Source organism: Trematomus bernacchii, unplaced genomic scaffold (genome assembly GCF_902827165.1).
Source record: "Trematomus bernacchii unplaced genomic scaffold, fTreBer1.1, whole genome shotgun sequence".
In the NCBI taxonomy this organism is placed as follows: Eukaryota; Metazoa; Chordata; class Actinopteri; order Perciformes; family Nototheniidae; genus Trematomus; species Trematomus bernacchii.
Genome location: NW_022987851.1, coordinates 9,668,869 through 9,691,172, shown reverse-complemented (window position 1 = coordinate 9,691,172; position 22,304 = coordinate 9,668,869). Strand labels below are relative to the sequence as shown.

At 40.7% G+C, this 22,304-nt stretch overlaps 1 protein-coding gene across 2 annotated transcripts; it reads left to right on the top strand.

Moving 5' to 3' along the window:
- The first annotated feature begins 1,849 nt into the window (after positions 1-1,849).
- LOC117469009 (multidrug and toxin extrusion protein 1-like) lies at positions 1,850-21,729 on the top strand. Of its 2 annotated transcripts, none has more exons than XM_034113403.1 (17): positions 1,850-2,050; positions 4,600-4,701; positions 4,792-4,860; positions 4,944-5,092; positions 7,939-7,981; positions 9,119-9,163; positions 9,723-9,820; positions 9,911-10,008; positions 12,213-12,326; positions 12,412-12,479; positions 12,593-12,701; positions 12,979-13,054; positions 14,153-14,222; positions 14,344-14,476; positions 14,600-14,694; positions 14,790-14,832; positions 21,113-21,729. In XM_034113403.1, exons 1-17 carry the CDS (start codon positions 1,919-1,921, stop codon positions 21,331-21,333), a joined length of 1,665 nt encoding a protein of 554 aa, XP_033969294.1. In that variant the 5' UTR covers positions 1,850-1,918; the 3' UTR covers positions 21,334-21,729. The 2 variants fall into 2 exon arrangements, with proteins under 2 accessions (XP_033969294.1, XP_033969295.1); XM_034113404.1 differs by lacking the exon at positions 1,850-2,050 and adding an exon at positions 9,468-9,565 and having other exon boundaries at positions 4,645-4,701.
- Positions 21,730-22,304: the final 575 nt, after the last annotated feature.

Here is a 22,304-nt window from a genome sequence, read left to right as displayed (position 1 = left end):
ACAAACAAACAGAGCCATTTTCCTCTTAAAGCTTATTGTGAAATATATTTTTAAGATTGTTTTCAATCTCCTAGCCAGAATAAATGACAATCATGGCTGCACTTGATGTCAGGGTGTATTTTTAACCTTACTCGGTCATTAAGATTGTGTATGAACATACTGACTCGTACATGTCCTGTTAGGACATTTAAAAAAAACACATCATTACATTTTCTTTTAAATATTTGAATTAGATACATTTTTTGTAAGATGCTTACTCTATAGTGACATTAATATGCCTTTAATTATCCTTATAATTAATCAAACCGTCCTGGAATTTGATAATTGGGGTTTTAATGGCAAAGAGAATAAAATCCATTGGATACTTTTTGAGGCCACCCACAACAATAACTTTTGTCAGACCTCTAATATAACAATTTAGGGAGGCACAAACTCAATTAACTTATCTAATAACCCGTTATATCTTAATTTAAGGGTATGATTGTCATGATTTCTGAAAAATGTAGCATCCTTTAATAGAAAAAAATATATATTTTGTACTCACATTTGTTAATTTTACTAACTTTCAGGTATTAATTTAGGAGTTATTTAATCGACCTTATTCTAAATGAGTCTAATAAGGCCAGTGACTCATTAGTTACCCTGTAAATCATTAACAAAAGTTAAGTTATTTGTAACGCCGAATCTAACAAGTCTTCAACAACATGTAGAGCTAAAATGACGTATTAGGACTAAGTAGTTTGACAAGAGAAAAAAAAAATTCAATAATAATAATTTAAAAGAAAAAGGCGATTTGGAAATAGGCCTATTACATGATTGAATAAGTCAACGTCTCGCCAAGAAGACAATGACACAGAGCTCTTGAATACAGACATTAGGAGTGGCCTTTCAGTCCAGGATTACTGTGGCTTTCTGCACAGGATTATATCTATTCAGTTAAGAGGTTTGGTGATGAATAATTTATTTTATCTGTGATGTGATATGTTTATAAAGACTTTGGAAAGCACTGAGACACTTGAACTTGAAGAACTACGGTATGGTCAGATTGACTGTGTTGTTGGGAAATGGCTCCATCTGTTGGTACATAACAGCACCAACATCAACGTCTCTGGTTTATTGAGTATATTTAATGCCAAATAATCTAGTTTCCATCGCTCTGTGGGATCAATTGTCTATCAGAGTTGATATATGCAATGTTATACAAGTAGCTCTACTATGGTATCATTTCAAGTTAAAATGTAAAAATGTAAGATATAATTTAGGTCTCCTGTTTCGAAAATAATGTAAGAAAAATAAAATAATATTACTCCTAATTAGTTTTGCAGACACGCTATTTAAATTTAGTGTCATTATATTTGCGTCCAACGAAGTCAAGTCATGCTACAACCTGCTCAAAGTATTTAAACTATAGTAATAACTGAAGCTGAATTTCAGGCTCTGAAAATTAAATATTGATATTGGCTACTGTTTTATTTTTTATTAAAGCATAAATAAAGCAATAGCATTTCTAAAGTTTGAGCATGGATGGATGTATTTAGTCAGTAGCTTGATTTCACCGTTCTCTGTTAGATTTACATTTTCCCAGATTGAATTTTTACAGCATTGCCATTATAATCCTCGTGTCTTTTATTTTGAAAATATGTTCTTTACCTTCCGGTCCGCTTTTCTTCATTCTTGTGGCGAAGTCCCTCCCCTGAACTGAAACCTAATATATTTGCTGTCATGGGGATATCGGTGAGGCGGCATATCCCATTGAAATGTGACCTTTTCACCGCCAGGAAGTGACTAACTGACTTTCACGTGATTGTTTATTGCAGTGTTCATAATACAGTACACACACTGACACACTCTCTTTGACTGAGCCGAGGGGCCCTGACAGCATCACACTGAGTATAGACGGAGCTAGCAATACTGAATCATGGAGAGCAACACTCAGAGATCCCCTCTGTCTTCATGGAGGGACTGCTTTGTATTAAAGCGGATCCGCATGTTGGCCCCTGTTGGTTTCAAGACAGAAATAAAAAAGTTGTGCACGCTGGCCGGACCAGTGGTGAGTAGCCTGCATATAGATGTACTGTCAATATCCATGATGATCTAAATAAAACAATCAAAAGTAACATTAGTTTAATTTGACTATTATTAATTAAATGTGTGTTGTGTAGACAGGCCATGTTAACATTGAACAAATAGGCTCATATCTTATTATTATTATACTGTGTGGTTAACTACAGTAGGTCAAACTGCTTTCTTAAATAATGTTCAAATTGACAATGTACATATATTATATAAAGTATAATAAAAGGTAACACAAAAAAGCCTTACTACAGCAAAAAATGCTACCTATTTGATGGACAAATTGAATGTATACTAAAACTGTAACACCCCAGTGTTAATTTTGGCAGCTGTTTTTGATTTAGTCTTAGTCTTAGTCTTTAGACGAAAATGGTTATTAGTTTTAGTCACATTTTAGTCATTCCTATCCTTCGTAGTTTTAGTCTAGTTTTAGTCGACGAAAACTCAAAACTTTTTAGTCAACTTTTAGTCGATGAAAAATTACATTTTAGTCAACATCTTTTCTCTCTTTAAACTAATTCAGTTAGGCAAATACAGGTTTCTGACATTGTAATCAAGGTGACAGCATCAAGTGTTGAAATTCGTAAAGCAACATTTCATTCTCTTAACACTTTACTTGTGTAATATATAGGGATGGGTATCGCTAAGGTTTTTAACGGTACTACTAGGCTACTCTTATCAAAACTGCTTATCGATCCGGTACTTTAACGGTATTCTTGTATTTACTTTTTGTTATTTTTTAAAGGGAAAAACTAAACAAATTGTTAACCGAATTAACATTGCTTTATTTACATGTGAAATAAATAAATAAAATATGTATAATTATGTTATTATATTGTACTGTACTTGAGTAAAATGTTGAGGTACTTGTACTTTACATTTAAATGTTTTGCTACTTAGTACTTCTACTCCACTACATTTCAGAGGTAAATTATGTAATTTTACTCCACTACATGTATTTAATACCTTTAGTTACTTCACAGATGTGGATGAATGATGTGAAATATAAACAAGTCTTAAATCAGACTTTATTTCCACCTGGAGTAAATTCACAAGCTACCCTGCAGTTTACAAAGTCATTCAAACTAGCTGCACCTTTACCAGCTTAGAGAACACTTTAATGATCAATCATTATAAAACATATCAAATATATTATTCTGAAATGGACCAATCTGCACAATGACTACTTTTACTGTCGCTACTTTTATACTTTTACTTGAGGAACATTTTGAATGCAGGACTTTTACTGTAACAGAGTATTCATACACTATGGTATTTTTACTTAACTACAAGATCTGAGTACTTCTCCCACCTCTGCGCACCTGATGTGATAACGTTACTCGTAATTGGCGCAACAGAGCTACTAGTTAAAGAAGTCGAAAATTGTGCATTTCTCCAATTTAATATGACGCCTTTTGGCCGGCTGTTTGGACAGACTACTCTACTCAACGCGCTTACGCCATAACACTAATGGCAAACAAGCTTTTTCCACATCGAGTCTTGTAGAGTGTCTCTATACTCTCTGAACGCTCCGTCCCCGGCAGATCTCTGTGTCCGCTGCAGCGTGTCTGTTAGGCCCCGCCCCCGCACACACAGAGAGAGAGGGAGATCGCTCTTCTGGAGTGAAGAGAGCGGAAATAATGATATTGCAAGTTAGAAACGTAAGATGCATTTTGACAGACAAGGTGGACACTTGGGGGAAAATATGCTGCATTTTGAATGTCCGATAGTCCACCATTAACACCTTAGTCCCGTCTCGTCTCGTCAACGAAAACTAAATATACATTTCGTCATAGTTTTCGTTATCAAGAATCTATTTTTAGCTCGTCATCGTCTCGTCTTAGTCATGTAAAAAAGGTCGTTGACGAACATTTTTCGTCATAGTTTTCGTTGACGAAATTAACACTGCACCAAGCCTTCAATGTTACTTGTGTGTAGATGCAGCCCAAGGCACACGAGTGACACAGCTTCAGATGGAGGGCCTATAGCACACTTTGAGCCGGCAGCACTAACTGACAGTTAAGAAGTAGACAGAAGAACAAATACTTTATTAATGCCACAAAGGGAAATTCAATCTGTCAATATATTACAAATGCACACATACAAACTGAAAGTAGTCCCAAGTCGTAAAGTTTCACTATACGAAATGGAAATGTGATGTCTTTAACAGCAAGTCTGACATCTTTTGAGGATACCAGCAAACACCACATATAACACTGCTCACACGTACCACAACACAGGGAATACGATTTAAAAAGAGTTTGCTTCTTTACAGTAGCTAACTCTGAGGATGCCCTATAGTCACAGTCCACCTGTTGAAGACCCGTGGACTAAATAATAGGCTCGATGGTAAAATGTAATAAAAAATGTCTTTAAAAAGGCCCAAAATAGTTTGCAGGCAAATAGGTAATTTAACTTACTCAAAGTTGAAGGTAGCTGAAATACTCCCCAACAGTGTAAACTACTACACTGAGTATGTGTTTGTTGTCTTAGTTACTTTTGATTCATTTTTATTTTTCTCAACAGGTCTTGTCCCATCTTATGGCTTATACATTGAGTTTTGTAAGTGCTATTTTCTGTGGCCATCTGGGTACGGTGGAGCTGGCAGGGGTGTCTTTGGCTACATCAGTAAGTACAGCACAGTAATGTTCTTCCAGTGAAAGGTGAACCAATAAATAAAACAGAAATCATCCACTAATGTTTTGGTTAAATCCTCAGGTTATTAATGTTATAGGTATATCTGTTGGAAGCGGTTTGGCTTCAGCATGTGATACTTTGATTTCTCAGGTATGAGCTTTAGCCTGACATATAATATTTTTCATCAGGTGTGATAAGTATCGACTGAAAAATAAAAATCTTTCTGTTTTTAGACCTATGGGAGCCAAAACCTTCTGAGGATTGGGGTCATTCTTCAGAGGGCAATCCTCATTTTGTTACTGGCTTGTTTCCCATGTTGGGCAATTCTCATCAACACAGAGGCAATTCTTTTGGCTGTCAAACAAGAGCCAGAGGTAGCCAGGTAAGCTGTGAACTGCTTTAGTTTGTTGTTTTATTCTTCTTGTTCTTTATTTATTTATGTATTGTAAGAAAAGAGTATACAGTGGAGGAAATACGTTTTTGATCCCCTGCAGATTTTGTTAGTTTGCCCACTTACAAAGACATTAACAGTCTATCATTTTATAGTTTTATTTTACTAATGAGAGAGAGAATATAAAAAAGAAAATCCAGAAATTGACATTATATAAAAGATAAAAATTGATTTGCATTTAAAGTTGGGGTAGGTAAGTTTGAGAAACCGGCTCGAGATACACTTTTTGTTATATTCCATGGAATGCTCTTAATATCCCGATAGCAATGAATATCTTAAGTGCTTTGACAAAAAATCCATAACAAAATGTCATCTGTGGAAGCCGTAGTACTGTAAAAAGCACGACCAATCATTTTAGCCGGCCCGGCTAAAATAACTGGATGGCCTACCTGCCTGTCAGCCTTCCATCTGTGCACAAACTTATCTCGTGCCCTCATTGGTCATGTGCGCGTTCGTGTGTGTTGGAGGAGGGGCTCTGTAAGGAAGTGGCAGATTTTTTCCAGTTGTGTATTTTCAAATTCTAGCGCACTCGAGCTGGTTTCTCCAAAATTACCTACCCCACCTTTAACTGTGAGAAATAAGTATTTGATCCCCATGCAAAACATGTCTTAGTACTTGGTGTAGAAACCCTTGTTGGGCAGCACAGAGGTCAGACGCTTCTTGTAGTTGGTCTCCAGGTTTGTGCACATCTCAGGAAGGATTTTGGTCCACTCCTCTCTGAAGATCCTCTCGAAGCTTCAGCTCCCTCCACAGATTTTCTATGGGATTAAGGTCCGGAGACTGGCTAGGCCCCTCCATCACCTAAATGTGCTTCTTCTTTAGCCACTCCTGTGTTAGCCTTGGCCGTATGTTCAGGTTTATTGTCCTACTGGAAGACCCATTCATGACCCATTTTCAGTGTCCTGGCTGACGGAAAGAGGCTATCAGCCAATATTTTCCCGGTACACGGGCCCGTACATCCTCTCCTCGATGCAGTGAAGTCGTCCTGTCCCCTTATCAGAGAAACCTCCCCAAAGCATAATCAAGGTTCAAGGTTCTTTATTGTCAATCTGACATAGCTACAGAGTAATTATGCAGTTGAAAATCTTATGTCACAGGCTTCTCCAACAATGCAACATAATAACATAACATAATAACAATAAGAGCATGAGCAATACAAAAATAATAATAGTTATAAAAATGAAATAAAGTTATGATGTGGAATAGTGCAGTATGAGTCTATATACAAGTTATTGGAATGATATATATATATATATTAGGTATTAGATACATACTACTGAGTAGCAGTTGAATGTTTGAAGTTGTTTCAACAGTTCAATTTTTTAACAGTCTCACTGCCCGCGGGAAGAAACTGTCTCCGAATCTTCTTGTCCTTGCCAGGATGCTGCGGTAACGTCTGCCAGACGGCAACAGAAAGAACAGTTTGTGGCTGGGGTGATGGGGGTCTTTGATAATCCGTAGTGATTTCTTCCTGAGCCGCTGGGAGTAAAGGTCCTCCATGGATGGCAGCTCCGTCCTGGTGATGTGCTGTGCAGTTTTCACCACCCTCTGTAAAGCCTTACGATCGAGGTCGGTGCAGCTGCCGTACCAGGCCGTCATGCTGCCAGTGAGGATACTCTCTATCGTGCACCTGTAGAAGTTGCAGAGTATCCTGGAATCCATTTTGAACCTCCTCAACCTGCGGAGGAAGAAGAGCCGCTGTCGAGCTTTCTTGGTGATGGTGGTGGTGTGAAGAGACCATGTCAGGTCCTCAGTGATGTGGACCCCAAGGAACCTGAAGCTTTTGACTCTCTCCACCGTAGTCCCATTGATGGCGATGGGGGCGTGTCCCTCTCCCTGCTGCTTCCTGTAGTCCACAATCAGCTCCTTTGTTTTGCTGATGTTGAGATGGAGGTTGTTCTCCTGGCACCAAGATGTCAGGTTTTCGACCTCCTCTCTGTACGCATGTTTCCACCTCCATGCTTGACAGTGGGGGTGGTGTTCTGGAGGTTATAGTCAGCATCTCTCTTCCGCCTTGCAGGCGCTGCAGGATTTTATCTATTATGGTGTAGTGTGTTACCAATAGTTTTCTTGGTGACTGTGGTCCCAGCTGCCTTGAGATCATTAACAAGTTCCTCCTGTGTAGTTCTTGGCTGATCCCTCACCTTTCTCATGATCATTGATACCCCATGGGGCGATATATTGTGTGGAGCCCCAGACCGAGGGCGATTGATGCTCATGTTGTCTTTCTTCCATTTCCGAATAATCGCACAAACAGTTGTCTCCTTCTCACCAAGCTGCTTTCTGAAGGTCTTGTAGCCCATTCCAGCCTTGTGCAGTCATCAGAGGGTGCAGACCTCAGGGTCAATCTTGTCCCTGAGGTCCTTAGACAGCTCTTTAGTCTTGCCCATGGTGGAGAGGTTGGAATCTGATTGATTGATTCTGTGGACAGGTGTCTTTTATACAACAATTTGATATTAGCACATTTTTAAAGGAACAGGACTTATGTAACCGGTCTGTGGGAGCCAGAATTCTTGTTTGTTGCAAGGGGATCAAATACTTACTTCCCACAGTTAAATACTAATACATTTGCATCTTTTATATAATGTAAATTTCTGGATTTTCTTTTTGATATTCTCTCTCATTAGTAAAATAAACCTACCATTACAATTATAGACTGTTCATTTATTTGTAAGTGGGTAAACTTACAAAATCAGCAAGCGATCAAATACTTATTTCCTCCACTGTATATTTCAAAGTATATTTAATGTTGATATTGAAGTAAGATTTTTTTCTAGGGTGTCCCAGTTGTATGTGAAGATCTTTTTGCCAGCTCTTCCTGTGAGTATTTCTAACCTCTTAGTATAAACCTATCCTATCTGCATTCAAAAATAAAAAAATTATATATATATATATATATATATATATATATATAGATAGATATATATATATATATATATATATATATATATATATATATATATATATATATATATATATATATATATATATATATATATATATATATATATATATATATATATATATATATATATATATATATATATATAAATATATAAGGGTGGTCCTTAAAATTGAAAGTCGGAAAGTCTAAGCTCCAAACCCCAGAATTCATTCTATTAGTCGAGAAAACTCTCCTGGTGAATTTCTTCCTCAATCTGACAACATTTACCCCTCCCTCATCGACCTTGAAGTTTCACCCTGAGGATCCCCGAGAGACGCTTTTTATCTGGGAATAAATATAGCTTATAAGGATTAAAATGAGAATGAAAATAAAAAATGAAAATTAATAAAATCAATCCTTGAAAACAAGTGCCATTTATTCCCAAAATGTTAGCTTATAACACACAACAACATACAGTGCTTTATTCAGATTCAGATACCCTTGAATGCCATCTTTGCAATGAATACAAATAGGAACTTAGTGTGGCATTAAAAGTGCGACAGTGTAAATAATTTTTTCACAAGTGCAGACAAGACAAAACAGTGAATGGAGTGGACAAATCAGTGCAATGAGTGGACAAATCAGTGCAATGGAGTAGACAAATCAGTGCAATGGAGTAGACAAATCAGTGCAATGGAGTTGTATAAATGGTTACCTCATTACACAATTAAATGTATTAAACTATAACAAAAATCTTAAGCAAAATGTCTTTCTACCTCAAATACATAGTCCGACTTAGTGCTCCTGCTGGGCTGCCACACAGCTACTAAACTTCAAGGTTGATGAGGGAAGGGTAATTGCTGTTGGAATTTGAATACAATTCACCAGGAGAGTTTTCTTGACTATGATAACAAATTCCGGTGGTTGGAGCTTAAAATAAATGAATTCGAAAATGTACCTCTCACGAATGACCACCCTAATATATATATATATATATATATATATATATATATATGTGTGTGTGTGTGTGTGTGTCCAAATATATAATTGAGAGATTTCCTTCTTTGTTGTAGGCTACATTCATGTATGCATTACAAACAAGTTATCTGCAAAACCAGGTAAGTCCATTAGATAACTATCTGATGAGATGAATTAAGAACAGGACAGGTTGATTACATGAAAGAGAAGTCATAAAGCCAAAATGTATCCAAAAAGGATATTAGCTGAAATGCTATTCGTCTGACTTCTATTGCAGTAATACAGAGTTGCACCAGGTTGCAAGTTGATATTAGAGGTCAGCGTCCGAATGATGATGAAAATGAGGTCAGGGCATATGAATGTGTATAAAATTTAGATTTGGACCAAGGTTTTGTTTTGCAATTATTAACTTTGGTAAATCAAATTCACATCTTTCCTGTCCAGGTGCTGAGTTCAAAACCTGTACATTCTGCATCTCAAGGACTCAACAACGCTATAGAATGGTCCCTTTACATTTAAAAGTTACAAATGCTCTTTATCAGGTACAAGGTATCATTTGTTAATCATACTTCTGTGATGGGATGATGACTCAGTGTAGGAAAACCCTTAACAATCTCCTGTAGTAATCTTTGTGTTCTCACTTTGCCAATGTCTAACAAGAATATATGTCATTTATATTATATGTGGCTCTTCTCTCAGAGCATCATATGGCCGCCGGTAATCACAGGCCTTATAGTCAACATTCTCAATGCTGTCATCCAGTATATCTTCATCTTTGTATTACATCTGGGAATAGCGTGAGTATTGCCTATTGACTTGTTTAGTAACGCCATTATTGCTTTTTTCCCCCACAAAACCAATATTTTGCAATTAAATACTCTTTACAGTGGTTCTGCTGCTGCCAACGCCATATCCCAATACTGCATGGCTACAACTCTGTTTGCTTATATCATTTGGAAAGGTCTTCATAAGCCCACCTGGGGAGGTGAGTAACACATAGACTGACAGGGTTTGGCAAGAGTGCGGACCTAAATGCAGAACAAACAAGGGAGGCAGATATACTGTAAGGACAGGAACAAAAAGCTACGTTTATTAAAATGAAAGCTGTACTTACAAAAAAATGGCAGGAGCAGGCGAGGTGGAACAAAAAGAAAAGAAACAAAGAAAGAAAGAACTAAACGGGAACACTCAGGAGACACGGGAGGGCAGACCAGGGAAATCCAGAAAATGACATCAGAACCAAACCACACGAAAAACGACGACGAACTGACAAGGAACACAAGGGAAAGCAAGACTAAATACACAAGACAAGACACAGCTGGAGAGGGCAAGTGAAACTCAGGGGCAAAAGGTGATCACAATCAGACAATCAAACAGGAGGGAAAACACAGAGGCTGCGTTTCACTTCGGTTAAATGGATTCCTTGCGTCCCTCACTTGCGTCGTTTCCCTGCGACCAGTCCCTCCCACCAGGGAAGCATGGAGAGACGCAAGGAAACCACGAGAAGCAGGGAAATGAGTTTTAAGAGCAATGGGACGTCCTTTCCTCCGGAGAGCCACGTGAAGCGACGTCCGTTTGTGATGACGCCGCACAGCTGATCGTCTGACAGCAGCTCTGTCCCCGTTATTTTCACAAACACCCCCGCCTCTGTTAGTACACATTTACTGACACAAACATTTGTATCATCTGTTGTAGACCCAAATAAATCAAATCAAATAAGAACTAATTCTCAAAAAAGATAAACGCCATTCTTAAAATGTATAAACGAATATTAGTTTGATTAATATTGATTAGAGTGCACAATATAAATAAAAGAATTGAGAGAAGAAAAAGAGATATGTTATCTATCAAAACCCAGTTAGATTAACATTCATTGGATTGCACACTTTGTTTGTTTGTGTGGATATGTAGCAAATTAACATGTTAAATAGCACTTAATGACTGACTGAATGGAAATGACAATAAATGAAAATGTAAAACGAAAAAAGCGATCACGAAAATGTTTCCAATAAATGAATGAAATGATTTTTGTCCACCTTGTTGTTCAGATATATCACTTATTTGTAACTGAATGATGCATTCATTGAAACAAAACACAGTATGAACTGAGGAGTGAGTCCCGTGAGGTTCATGTGTTTTCTTCACTCCGCTGGGAAACTCTGCTCTCATGTCAAGAAGCATCAGATCATTGCATGCACTGCATCGTCCAATCAGTGAGCGATACACAGTAAGGGGGCGGGGCGAGTGTCTGAGGATTTCATCGAAGGATGGTCTGGTGGTTCCTCGATTATAGCTCCTCCATTATCGCTCCTCGCTCCTCGATCCTCGGTCCTCCGGCAAAAAGAAGGCCATTGGGACGCTACTCAAGATGGCACAGACAAATCAACTTCCGGTGAGACCGAGACCGAGGAGCGAGGAAATGAAAAATAAGAGAAGTGAAACGCAGCCAGAGACAGGAAGCAAATACAGACATGAGAGAGGAGGGGAACACCTTTCAAAGTAAAACAGGAAACTGACAGACTGACTACTCAAAAATAAAACAGAAAATAAACCGATCAGGACATATAATAGGCCCAGCATATCATTAGCAGGTGCTAATGAATCATTCCAGGGTTGAAGAAATCTCAAAGCGGTAGGATTGTAGCTCTGAAGAAACAAAGTGTTTAGATTAAACATAGTTTGGAAATAATAATGATTATTGCATTTCTTATTTGACTTACAATATATGGAAAGCAAAAATCGAATTATGTTAGAAGTCCTCCAAGACAACATAACACGACCTACTATATTAAGAGACAGATTCAAGGCTGTATGTGCAATATGTTGTTTCAGAAACATCTTGTGACAGTTATTGATATATTGTAAAAATAAAAGAACGTCAATAAAGTGAAGGATAGTGTGGTTACGTTCTTTAATTTATGAAGAAAAGTATCAATTTCCCCATATTTTGTTCTACAAAGCAATATAAAGTGCATTCAGACTTCTCTCTGTTTTATTTAATATTTCAGCCTTTATGCATACTGCAAAGGAACCTTTTACTGTGCATTGCTGTTTTTTCCTAATTATTTATTTGCTTTTACATTTTTTATCGGAAGTTAAGATAATTTATATCGTAGTTGATCAGACCGACTCAAAGATGAAATGATTGAGAGAATGAATTATTTATTTATTTGTTATTCTTCCAAACAGGCTGGACCAAAGAGTGCCTGCAGGACTGGGGCTCATACATGTACTTGGCCATCCCCAGCATGGTCATGATGTGTGTTGAGTGGTGGTCGTATGAGATTGGAAGCCTTTTGGCAGGTAATGCTACAGGCCACTTTGTGGTTTAAAGCATTTGTGTGAACTAAAGTTAGTAAGAAATCTAACGGCTGTTTGTCATTAACAGGTCTAATAAGTGAGGTGGAGCTTGGGGCTCAATCAATTGTGTACCAACTGGCAAATATTGCATTTATGGTAATCTGTCCTCTAAAAATGACTGAATCTGCATAAACGGTTATGGTGTCAAATGAATGACCAATTTCTACACGCAGTGTCACAGCATTTTAACGTAGTATTTGTGTTATTAGTTCCCTTTGGGTTTCAGTATAGCTGGCAATGTAAGAGTTGGACAAGCGCTGGGAGGCGGAGACACAGAGCAGGCTAAGCTGTCTGCTAAACTGACAATATTCTGTGCAGGTCAGTATGCTCTTCAAAATGTGGTTTATAATATCTTATACAAATGTATTTTAAGTCAAGATAATTCTAGAATAATTTATATTTAGAACTGTTATTTCACTAAAGAAATACTACAAGGTTGTCTTTGACCTGGAATAGCATGCCTTGAGCCAAAACGTTTTCAAATGGCTAGCAGAGCTAATTATTGTCACAAGATTCTCAGTATATTTACAGAAAATAAACTTTCTTTAAAATGATGAAACCTGTGGAAAATAAGGTCTGTTACTCTTTAACACAGGGTCCATGTCTATATGTTGGTCAATTCTCCTTGGCAGCCTGAAGGGCCAGATGTCATATGTCTTTTCAGATGATGAGTGAGTAAAAAAAAAAAAACCTTTGCAACCACAACCATATTCTTTACTTTTGTTTAAAAAATAACACAGGGGCTGTTGTGTTAACAAACACAAAGTAAACTTTTGTCTGAGGGAGATAATCGGTCTCCTAAATGACCTTTCACTATTACAGTGAACTTTGCCTAGATATTCCTTTAAATATTAACTTGAAGTAAATGTTTTGCTCATTATCATTGTGACTGTGACACCACAACTGAATTGAAAGGTTTAAAATAGTTATTTTTATGTTATCATACTTTAAATTGTACTTTGCTTGAGTATTTGCATGTAATGCTCCTTATGCTTTTAATCTACTACATTTCAGAGGCAAATATTGTACTTTTTACACTACATTACTAGATGTATTAAACTCTCCTAGCTACTTTGCACAAATGAAAACACATGATACATGTGTATTTTTAATTTTTTAAAAAGGTGTCTAAAATTGGCTCCACTTTGCCAAACTACATTGTTAATATGATTTGACATTTATAAGAATAATATTATTCTACAACACTGTAAAAGAGAGCCATTCTGTGTACTGAATACTTTTACCTTTAAAACAGAAAGTACATTTTAATACTAATACTTCCATACTTAATTTCAGGATTTTTACTTGAGTATTTTATGACGACAGTAAGTAAAAGAACTGAGAACTATTTCCACCACTGCATATTAACTATGTCTCTTTACAGAGAACATTTTTGGATATCTCTTCTTATGAAAGCCAGTTTAAAAAAATCATTATTCACCATCTTTAAGAATAAAATGTTAAATCAGGCTATTCATTATATATGTAGAAACCCCTCTTTAAAAATCTTCAGAATATAAGTACAAATGAAGCTGGAAAGCTTGTTGTATGTACAGCTACTGAAGTAGAGATTTATGGCTCAGATTCTAGAAAAAAAACATTTTGAGGAAACTGATTTTAAGGAAATGTCATACATTTGGCAAAATACTACATTAGAATAAGGGTTCAAATTGTATCTAAAATATATTCAACTTCCCCAGTGGATTGAATCCAATCTCATGTCATTTTTACCTCCCACACACTGAACATTTGAGTCTCACTTCTTTCAGACAAATCCGGCAAAGGGTTACTGATGTTTTGTCTATATATGCTCCATTCATGATCCTAGATGCACTATCAGTAAGTATTACGGAAATGTCATGCAAACAATATCTTATGATAAACCTATAGATTGCCTTTGCAAAATACCAGGTGCTTTCTTTCCTGTCTCACCATCTCTTCATTCTGTGTGCGTGGCTAGGCTTCCTTGGGAGGCATTATAAGAGGAGCAGGTAAACAGAAGATTGGAGCCATTTGTAACATTTTGGGATTTTATGGTGTCGGTTTTCCCATTGGTGTGCCACTGATGTTTGCAGCCAAATTGGGAATCATTGGTAAGATGTACAGCATGTTTTTGAGCCTTCAGCTTTTTGTTGCCACAATGATGCTAACTGGTTATTTTAAAGTTTTTAAACCGGTGTCTTTTTTTAAGTATGAGAAATGCTTTATTCCCTCAGGACTATGGATAGGCCTAGTTACCGGTGTGTTTCTGCAGGTCATATTCCTATCTTCTTATTTGTTAAGAATGAACTGGAATAAAGCTACAACAGAGGTAAGGAATTAAGAGTCTTCACATTCAGAGTCTAATAAATCTTCACATTGTAAAAGGTCTTTATGAATAAACATTCATACATTGTTTTCTTGCAGGCTCAAATCAGAGCAGGAGTGGTTGGGAGCTCTACAGACACAAGTAAGACTCCACAAAACACTGCTAGAGTCTCCCTGTCTACTGTTCTTGAAATGGCTTGAGAAAAATGTTGAAACATGCTTAAAGTGACAGGTGCAGGGGACATCTTCAACAATATACCTATATACACATAGTATTTATATAGTTTAGGTCATTTATCAATGCTTCATATATGACTAATTATTTAACAATTGTTAAATAGAGTCAGCCCTATATAGATCATTAATGTTCAGCAATTAGCTGTGAAAAGAAGAATCCCATTTATTAAACATGCTGCTGTCATCTCAATAGAAGTTACTGTAACGCAGGGGTGTCCAAACTTTTTTCACCGAGGGCCACATACAGAAAAATATACGAAGGGCTGGGCCACTCACGAGACTATATTGCCTTATAAGTTCAGTTATAAGTTAGCAAAATCAATCAAATGTAGGTAAATGATGCTTGTGAGTGTTGGCAGCTCATCCCTTAAAACAGAAGCCTCAGAGTGATTATAATAAGGAGAAATAGGAAGGGTGTATTTCAAGCTTGTTATGTAAATAAGTCACTGTGTGACGTATGGATTCTTGGACCCCAAAGCAGAGACAGACACAAGTTAAGCTCAAGGTGTTTAATAAATAATAGGCCAAGGCAGGCACTGAAAACAGGGAGCTGGCTGGCTGCAGAAAGGTCCAAAAACAAAGCAGAGGGAAACGTCCCAGGCTATACTCGAAAAGTAGCTCAAACTGCAAAGAAACAAAACAAAACTCAAGGCTGCAGAAAGGCACTCTGGATCGTTGAACAGCATTTCATTCTCTGGCAGAGAAGTGAGGTGAGGGCCAGGCTCTTAAAGAGCAGGTGATTATCTGAGTGGGAACAGGTGTGCCTCATCTGCAGCCAGGAGAATACCAGCCACGCCCCCTGTCACACACCAGCCCTGCAGAGAAGGAGAGACAGAGTAGTGAGGGGTAAAAGGAGCAAAACAGGAAATAACACAACAAAACCCATGCATAAACATAACAGTACCCCTCCCTCAAAGGACGCCTCCTGGCGGCCTACCAGGCTTATCCGGGTACCGGGCATAAAAGTCTCTCAAGAGATCAGGGTCCAAAATGAGCGAGCGAGAAACCCATTGTCGCTCCTCTGGCCCATACCCCTCCCAATCCACTAGGTACTGGTAGCCACGGCCCCGCCTTCGAACGTTCAGCAACCGCCGTACAGTGAAGGCCGGGTGGTTGTCGATGAGCCGGGGGGGTGGAGGGGGTTCGGTCGGAGGGCAAAGAGGACTGCAGGAAACTCTTTTGAGGAGTGACACATGAAAAGTTGGGTGCACCTTCAAGGCAAGAGGCAACTTGAGCCTAACCACACTAGGATTGATGACACGTTCAATCTCATAAGGTCCAATGTACCTGGGAGTGAGTTTCCGAGACTCAGTTTGTAGAGGGAGGTCACGGGAGGAAAGCCAAGCCTTCTGGCCCGGTTGGTAATCAGGAGCTGGTCGGCGGTGACGGTCCGCCAGCCTCTGGTTCCGGGCGGAGGTGCGGGTGAGAGCTGCCCGGGCTTCACGCCAGACTCTGCGGGCTCGCCGGAGATGCCCCTGCACCGAAGGAACCGCCACCTCTCTCTCTTGAACCGGAAAAAGGGGGGGTTGGAAGCCGTTAGAAGCCATAAAAGGTGACATACCTGTGGCAGAGCATACCAAGGAGTTGTGGGCGTACTCAACCCACGGTAGATGAAAAGACCATGAGGCCGGGTTTCGAGAGGCAACACAACGAAGAGCCGCTCCCAGGTCCTGATTTGCCCGCTCCGTCTGGCCATTGGTCTGGGGATGGTACCCAGAGGACAAGCTGGACGACGCCCCCAATGCCTGGCAAAAAGCCCTCCATACTTGGGAGGAAAACTGCGGACCCCTGTCTGATAAAATATCCTGAGGGATACCATGCAGCCTAAAAACATGCTGGGTGAGAAGAGTGGCAGTCTCAAGGGCAGAAGGTAGTTTAGGCAGGGGGACAAAGTGCACAGCCTTAGAAAAACGGTCAACGATGGTCAGAATAGTGTCGTTACCGTCTGATGGTGGGAGACCAGTCACAAAATCCACCGCAATGTGGGACCAGGGCCGGTGGGGAATGGGAAGGGGGCGAAGAAGACCAGCGGGGGCCTGATGTGAAGCTTTGCTGCGGGCACAGACGGAACAGGCTGAGACATACTCCTTTGTGTCTGCGGACATAGTGGGCCACCAGAAGCGTTGTTGAAGTAGGGCCAGGGTCCGAAGAAAACCTGGATGGCAGGCTACTTTGGACGCGTGTCCCCACAGGAGCACTGGAGATCTAACATCGGGGGGAACAAACAGCCGGTCTGGTGGACAATCCTGAGCCGCTGGATGGTCCTCCTGGGCCTCCTGGACCACCCTTTCAATCTCCCATCTAGCAGCTCCCACGACACAGGAAGATGGCAAAATTGTTTAATCTGATGAATCCTCCACTGGGGGGGCGAACTGCCGGGACAAGGCGTCGGCCTTCACATTCCTGGAGCCAGGCCGGTAGGTCAAGGTAAAGTTGAACCGTCCCAGGAAGAGAGCCCACCGAGCCTGGCGCGAGTTGAGCCTGCGTGCAGAGCGAAGGTAAGACAAATTCTTATGGTCAGTCCATACTACAAAAGGATGGGTGGCTCCCTCCAGCCAGTGCCTCCATTCTTGAAGGGCCAGAACCACTGCCAGCAACTCCCGATTACCAACGTCGTAGTTCCTCTCAGCAGGGGTCAGCCGGCGAGAGAAGAACGCACAAGGGTGGAGCTTCTGGTCTGAGGGGGAACGCTGGGATAATACTGCCCCCACTCCAGAATCAGAGGCATCCACCTCCACCACAAACTGGACCCCTGGATCAGAATGAGAGAGAACAGGAGCAGTGGAAAACATACATTTCAGTTTTACGAAAGCTGCCTCAGCTGCAGGAGACTACACAAAAGGCAACTTGACAGAGGTTAGTTTAGTCAGAGGTACTGCTACCCTACTATAGTCCCGAATAAACCTTCTATAAAAGTTGGCAAAGCCCAGAAACCTTTGCAACTGCTTCCTGTTAGAGGGAGTGGGCCACTCGGTCACTGCTTGGACCTTGGCGGGGTCAGTCCTTAATTGTCCTTTGTCGACGATAAAACCCAGGAAACTCACAGAAGAGGCATGAAACTCTCACTTCTCAACCTTAACATACAGTCTGTTCTCAAGAAGTCTCTGTAGTACCAGCCTTACATGCTGGACATGCTCCTGAGGAGTGCGAGAGAAGATCAGGATGTCATCAAGGTACACAAAAACAAACCTGTTTAACATGTCACGCAAGACATCATTAATCATAGCTTGGAAAACACCTGGTGCATTCGTTAACCCAAAAGGCATTACCAAATACTCAAAATGTCCCAGAGGAGTATTGAATGCAGTCTTCCACTCATCCCCCTCCTTTATTCTCACCAAGTGGTATGCATTGCGAAGATCCAACTTAGTGAAGATTGTGGCTTCATGGAGGGGGACAAAAGCAGAGTCAATGAGTGGAAGGGGGTACTTGTTCTTGACTGTGATCCCATTTAGACCTCTGTAGTCTATGCAAGGGCGTAGGGTCTTATCCTTCTTGTCCACAAAAAAGAAACCTGCGCCCATAGGAGATGAAGAGGGGCGAATGAGCCCAGCAGCGAGTGAGTCAGAGATGTAACTCTCCATGGCCTCCCTTTCTGGCCTGGAGAGATTGTACAGTTTACTAGATGGAAAGGGGGTGCCAGGGAGCAAATCTATGGCACAGTCGTAGGGCCGGTGAGGTGGCAAGGATAGTGTGTGGTCCTTGCTGAAAACCTCCTTGACGTTGTGATATTCAGGGGGTACAGAGGTGAGATCAATGGGTTTGGGGGAATCTGGTGCCCTAGTAACTGTGGGGGGTACAGCAGAGTGTAAGCAATGTGAGTGACAGAATATACTCCAGTTAACGATAGACGAGTTGGCCCAATCTATGTGAGGGTTATGGAGCTTTAACCACGGAAAACCTAAAACGAGTGGCGACATGGGTGAGGGGATAAGGTACAGGGAGATAATCTCGTGATGGTTACCAGAGAGCTTGAGGGAAACTGGAGCAGTACGGTGGGTGACTTGGGCTAGGAGTCTCCCGTCTAAGGCAAACACATCTTTAGGTTCAGGAAGAGGCTCAAAGGGGAGCTTAGACTGCATCACAAAGTCAGAGTCAATGAAATTGTCATCCGCACCAGAATCTATCAAGACCTGAAGCGGAAAAGAGGCCTGAGACCAAGAAATAGTACCTTTGACTGGGATGCGGTTGGAGGAGGCTGAGTTGATAGAGGTATGGCTCATCAGTACTCCCCCTGTTGCTGATGAGCCAGGTCTTTTGGCTGAGTAGGACAACCGGCGCGGAAGTGACCAGCCTGGCCACAGTAGAAGCAGAGTCTCTGATGAAGACGGCGTTGACGTTCTGATTGGGTAAGCGTCATCCTTCCCAGCTGCATGGGCTCCTCCATGAGGAAGGGAGAGGCCTTGGTAGCAGGCGAAGCACTGGAAGGCCAGGAGTCTGGAGGATGAAGAGAAGGTCCAGGGAACGCAGGCTGTCTAGGAAACTTGGACTGAGGGGTAAGGGAGGTGGAGCTATGCTTTCCTGATCTCTCCCTACGCCTCTCGCGGAGGCGGTTATCTAATCGTGTCGCTAAAGAAATCAACTCCTCTAAGGAGGAAGTTTCATCCCTGGCAGCTAGTTCATCCTTTAAATCATCATTTAGCCCCTTACAAAAAATTCCCAGCAAGGCCATGTCATCCCAACCGCTCTCAGCTGCAAGAATGCGGAAATCTATAGCAAAATTAGCAACAGAGCCTGAACCCTGGTGGAGTGAAAGGAGTCTTTTACCAGCCTCCTTTCCCCTCACTGGATGATCAAAAACCTTACGCATCTCTGCAGTAAAAGACGGCAGAGACTGACTGATAGGCGAGTTGCTGTTAGATATGGCAAGGGCCCATGCTGCTGCTTTATCACTCAGTAGGCTCATAATAAAAAGCAACCCTAGATCTATCAGTGGAATAAGTGAATGGTTGTTGCACAAGACTACATTGGTGCAAGAACTGACTACAAGACCCTAAATCTCCTGAATACCTGACGGCAGTGGGGATAAAGGGCTCACGAGGATTGCAGGGCTGTCGTTCCGGATCAGCTTGAGGTGGAGGAGCAGGATCTGGAGCTTGAGCATTGGCAGTCAGCGGGCGCGTGGAGAGATGTGCTGCGACCTGATCCATACGGCCTCCGAGGTTGGTCACACCGGAGGTTAATTCCTGAATCGCTTCCATTACCTTCTGCAGGGCTCTGTCATGATGCCCTATAATTACACCTTGGGCAGCAAGCACTTCCCTGAGTCTCTCATTCTCTGCGGGGTCCATTTGGCCAGAGAATTCTGTGACGTATGGATTCTTGGACCCCAAAGCAGAGACAGACACAAGTTAAGCTCAAGGTGTTTAATAAATAATAGGCCAAGGCAGGTACTGAAAACAGGGAGCTGGCTGGCTGCAGAAAGGTACAAAAACAAAGCAGAGGGAAACGTCCCAGGCTATACTCGAAAAGTAGCTCAAAAACTGCAAAGAAACAAAACAAAACTCAAGGCTGCAGAAAGGCACTCTGGATCGTTGAACAGCATTCAATTCTCTGGCAGAGAAGTGAGGTGAGGGCCAGGCTCTTAAAGAGCAGGTGATTATCTGAGTGGGAACAGGTGTGCCTCATCTGCAGCCAGGAGAATACCTGTCACACACCAGCCCTGCAGAGAAGGAGAGACAGAGTAGTGAGGGGTAAAAGGAGCAAAACAGGAAATAACACAACAACAACAAAACCCATGCATAAACATAACACACTGGGCTTTTTTCTTATCAACTAAGATGTTAGAAAATATTTCCATCTTTAATTGACTGAATGTATTTAAAAAGTGGTCTTATGAACACATGAATACTACTGTGTAATTTATTTTTACATTTATATTTAAGAAGTACAATATAAGACAAGCACAAGTTTCATTTGTGGGCCATATTTCATTATACTTTTTTAATTTGCTGAGGGCCGATTCAAAATGGTCCGCAGGCCGCATTTGGCCCCCGCTCCGTAGTTTGGACACCCCTGCTGTAACGTATTAAACTAAGTTAGGAATCAATAAAAACTAGAATCGTGCATCAAATGTTAACGCAAAATAGGAAGAGTTGAACGTAAAACACATATTTACAAAAATGTCAGATGAAATATTTTTCTAAGTTAGAAAGTTTATATATGTTTATATGTTGTATGTCCAGGTCCACAACCAGAGGATCCAGGGGACTCACAGGACAGTGCAGGAACAGACACCGTGGAGCTGGTGGACCGCGAGGCGGGGGGGCCCGCAGTGAGTCCGGGGGAGGAGGAGCTGTCTCTCAGAAGTCTGCTTCTGCGCAGAGGCCTGGTTCTGGCTGTCATGCTATTCATCCTGGCTGCTGGAATCATTATTAACCTGCTGATCAATAACTTGGTTACATGATTGTGAGCAAAGTCAATTCTATTCAGGAACTCGAAGTATTCGAGGTAACCCCTAAGGCACTGCTGCACCGTCTGATGCGGATGTTTGTACTGTATCGCACGATGCCAAAGAAGGACATGCAGAAGACAGTCACAGGTGCAGGCGGGCAGAAAGTAATGAATTAATCTCCTTAAGCAATACATAACTCTTGAGTCATTATTTTACTAGATGACCCTTTGCATCTGCTACGGTCATTAGTGAATCCTCTCACAAACACATTCTGTCAAAGAAATTAAGTCAAACTACAGACATTGCCAAAACATTTGTATTTAATAAATAAAGTGTTGTGGTATTCTTGGAATCAACATTTTATTTGGACTTTTGGAAACACAAGTGCAGATGTAACATAAATATGTAATTATCCATTAATAAATTAATTGCGTAAAGGAAAATATTATTTCATCCATTGCCAATAATTCATAATATTTTATGACATTGAGTGGGAACAATGATTTAGTGATTAATGATCTTATGGTTATCCTTCTATTGGGACCAGTGCAGTGGAGAACGTTTCATCAGGGGTATATGTCGTATTGGTCCAGTCCAAAGTAAAGTTGGCCTCTGAATGCAGCATCTCTGGCAAAGGCACCAGGAAGTGCACGCTTGCTCCCACAGCCAGAAGTGAAACTGCCGCAAACATAACGGGGCCTCGTCTGAGGATCAGCTGTGTAGTGGAGAGACGGCCTCCCTTCAGCTGCTGGACCACATGTCCCCTCTCTGTCTCTGTGTTCCCGTTATGGCAACCGGAGCTCACAGACATGTAGCCGTCCACTGACTTTGGAGAAAGACATTGCCCGTTATTTTACTTGGTTGAGTCATATAGATGGCGAGCAGTGTCAAACTAGCCAAAGATAGCAAATATGTCAATTGATAACAAGAGGAAGCAGGCTTTGAAAATAAATATAGATTAATTGTTGGGTTTGGCCACTTAC